The following is a 2,835-nucleotide window of genomic DNA, read 5'->3' as shown; positions in this document are numbered from 1 at the left end:
TCCAGGTGTTGGGGGTGCCGGCGGAGGCGTATCGCTACGGAGCCAAATTCCTCTGGATGTGCGTGGGGCAGCTGCTCAACACCCTGCTCACCGCCCAGCTCTTCCTCCCCATCTTCTACCGCCTGGGGCTCACCAGCACCTACGAGGTGGGCACGGCAGGGGGACGCATCCTGTCCCGGAGCTGCTCCCTGGGGTACTGCAATGCTGGGACGGCCCCAATGCCAGGGGGACCACGATGCCAGGACAGCCCCAACACACTCCCTTGTCCTTGTCCCCAGTCCCCGGAGCGCCGGTTCCGCAGGAGCGTGCGGGCACCGTGCAGTACGTGGTGGCCACGGTGCGTGCCCGCCGTGCAGGAGTGGGATGGGGATGGTGGGGCAACGCGGTGGGGGTTCTGATCCGGCCGTGCCCTGAGCCCCTGGGAAGCAGCCTTGTTCCCATGCTCATGTTTACCACGGCCCAAAGCAAACAGCACCCGGCGGGAGCCCTGTTATGAGTGCAAACCCCAGTGTTTTTGCTGTGCCCGCACATCGATGGGACCGGGCGCTGACCCCCCTCTTCCCGCAGATGCTGTACACGGGGATCGTCATCTACGCCCCTGCCCTCATCCTCAACCAAGGTGTGGTGGGGACATGGGGGCAGTCACATCCCCGTCCCTGCAGTGGGAACGTCGCGGCCCTGTTTCCCCTGTTTGCATCCTAGGGCTCTGCTCAGTGCCTTCCCTTCTCCTCCAGTGACTGGCCTGGACATTTGGGCGTCCCTGCTCTCCACCGGCATCATCTGCACCTTCTACACCACCATCGTGAGTGTGGGATGGGGGTCCCAGGGGTTTTGGGGGTCCCAGGGGTCTCCAGTGCTCACCCACAGCCCCATCTGGCGCAGGGCGGGATGAAGGCTGTCATCTGGACCGACGTCTTCCAGGTCCTCGTCATGCTCTCCGGCTTCATGGCCATCATCATCCAGGGGGTGCTGCTGGTGGGGTCCCGCCAGGGTGCGGGCCATCCCCGCCAATGGCTCCCGGCTGAACCTGGGCGAGTGAGTGCCCCCTCCATCACCATACCATGCCCTGACCCCGCTCCCCCTGCCGCAGGGTGCTGTGGGGGTTGGTGCCAAATCCTCCCAGTCCTGGCCACGTCCTGTCGTGCCCAGCTTCAACCCAGACCCGCGGAGCCGGTACACAGTGTGGACCTTCCTGCTGGGTGGGACGCTGGTCTGGCTCTCCATGTACGGTGTCAACCAGGCCCAGGTCCAGCGCTACGTGGCCTGCAGGACTGAGCGGGAGGCCCGGCTGTGAGTTCATGGGGAGTGCATGGGTCCCACTCAGCATGGGACGGTGCACAGGGCCTGAAGGGGATGGCTTGGGGCAGGGGGAGTGGCTGCAGACCACCCTGTGTACCCCTGTATGGGCCCAGCATCCTTGCATGGACCCTGTACCCCTGCACGGACCTTGCATGGACCCTGTACCCCTGCACGGGCTTCGCATGGACCTTGCACCCCTGCACAGCCCCTGCGCCCTCGCATGGACCCTGCATGAACCCTGCACCCTTGCTTGGACTTTACACAGACCCTGCACCTTTGCATGGACCCCTGCACAGCCCCTGCACCCCTGCATGGACTTGCACCCCTGCACAGCCCCCTGCACGGCCCCTGTGCCCCTTGCAAGGCCCCTGCCCCAACACAGCCACCCCTCAGTGCCCCCGTGCTTGCAGGGCGCTGCTGGTGAATCAAGTGGGGCTCTTCTGCATCGTCTCCAGCGCGGTGGCCTGTGGCCTTGTGATGTTTGCACTCTACAAGGACTGCGATCCCCTCCTCGCTGGGTACATCTCGGCCCCAGACCAGGTACCGCCTCCTCCAGTCTCTGCCCTCTCGAGCAACAAATTTGGGGCAGCGAGGTGGAAGGATGAGAAAATCAGAGGGGATGGACCCCCCGGGTCCTCATCTCAGCCCCACTGTGGGGGCTGGGGGCCCCTCGGGGGCCTGCTCCCCCCAAAACAGCCACTTCCCCCCAGTACATGCCCTACCTGGTCCTGGACATCTTTGAGACATCCCCAGGGGTGCCAGGGCTGTTCCTGGCCTGCGCCTACAGCGGGACCCTCAGGTGAGGATGGGGCACCCCTCACCCCAAGGGGACCCCAAAACTCACTTTGCAAGGGGGCTTCACCCCCTCCCCAGCACCGGGGCTGAGCACTGACACCTGCCCCCCCCCACTTCCCCCCACAGCACGGCCTCCACCAGCATCAACGCCATGGCCGCTGTCACTGTTGAGGACATCGTCAAGCCCCGGCTGCCCACGCTGTCACCACAGAGGCTGACCCTCGTCTCCAAGGGGCTGTGTGAGTGGGGATGGGGGCTGTGCCATCTCATGCCACACTGCACCATGCCGTGCCATGCCCCATCCCAAGCTGCATGGGACTGTTTTGTACCGTGCCATGGTGCTGTGCTGTGCTATCTCATCTGGTGTCACACCATGCTGTGCCACGCTGAGCTGTGCCACACCGCGCCGTGCTGCAGTGCACTGTGCCGTGCTGTGCTGCAGTGCACTGTGCCACACCGTGCTGCTGAGCCTCTCCGGTCCCCCCTGCAGCGCTCATCTACGGCATCTCGTGCATCACGGTGGCAGCCCTGGCGTCGCTGCTGGGTGGTGAGGTGCTGCAGGTGAGCCCTGGTGCATAGCGTCACATCCAGCACGGGGCTGTGCTGGCCCCGCTGCCCCCCCCAGCCCTCACCCTCTGGCCCTGCCTGGCTGAGCAGGACCTGGCCACGCTTTGCTGGGTGCCCGAGGGCCCTTGAACCGGCTGGGCTGCAGTGGCTGGGGGGAGCTGGGGCAAAGCCAAG

The 2,835-nt window shown here is 65.5% G+C and overlaps 1 protein-coding gene across 1 annotated transcript in view; it reads left to right on the top strand.

Annotated features, from left to right (window-relative positions):
* The window catches only part of SLC5A5 (solute carrier family 5 (sodium/iodide cotransporter), member 5), a gene marked incomplete at its 3' end in the record, with an annotated part of 4,719 nt that overhangs the window by 970 nt on the left and 914 nt on the right, over positions 1-2,835 (top strand). The window contains 12 exon segments of the mRNA XM_010189292.1: positions 6-146; positions 279-306; positions 309-337; positions 568-619; positions 735-802; positions 883-977; positions 979-1,035; positions 1,150-1,290; positions 1,710-1,839; positions 2,010-2,098; positions 2,221-2,333; positions 2,585-2,655. Of these exon segments, the coding sequence (XP_010187594.1) occupies positions 6-146; positions 279-306; positions 309-337; positions 568-619; positions 735-802; positions 883-977; positions 979-1,035; positions 1,150-1,290; positions 1,710-1,839; positions 2,010-2,098; positions 2,221-2,333; positions 2,585-2,655 (1,014 nt within the window).

The sequence above is a fragment of the Mesitornis unicolor genome, unplaced genomic scaffold (genome assembly GCF_000695765.1).
Source record: "Mesitornis unicolor isolate BGI_N332 unplaced genomic scaffold, ASM69576v1 scaffold29677, whole genome shotgun sequence".
In the NCBI taxonomy this organism is placed as follows: Eukaryota; Metazoa; Chordata; class Aves; order Mesitornithiformes; family Mesitornithidae; genus Mesitornis; species Mesitornis unicolor.
This window is presented reverse-complemented; position numbering and strand designations above follow the sequence as displayed.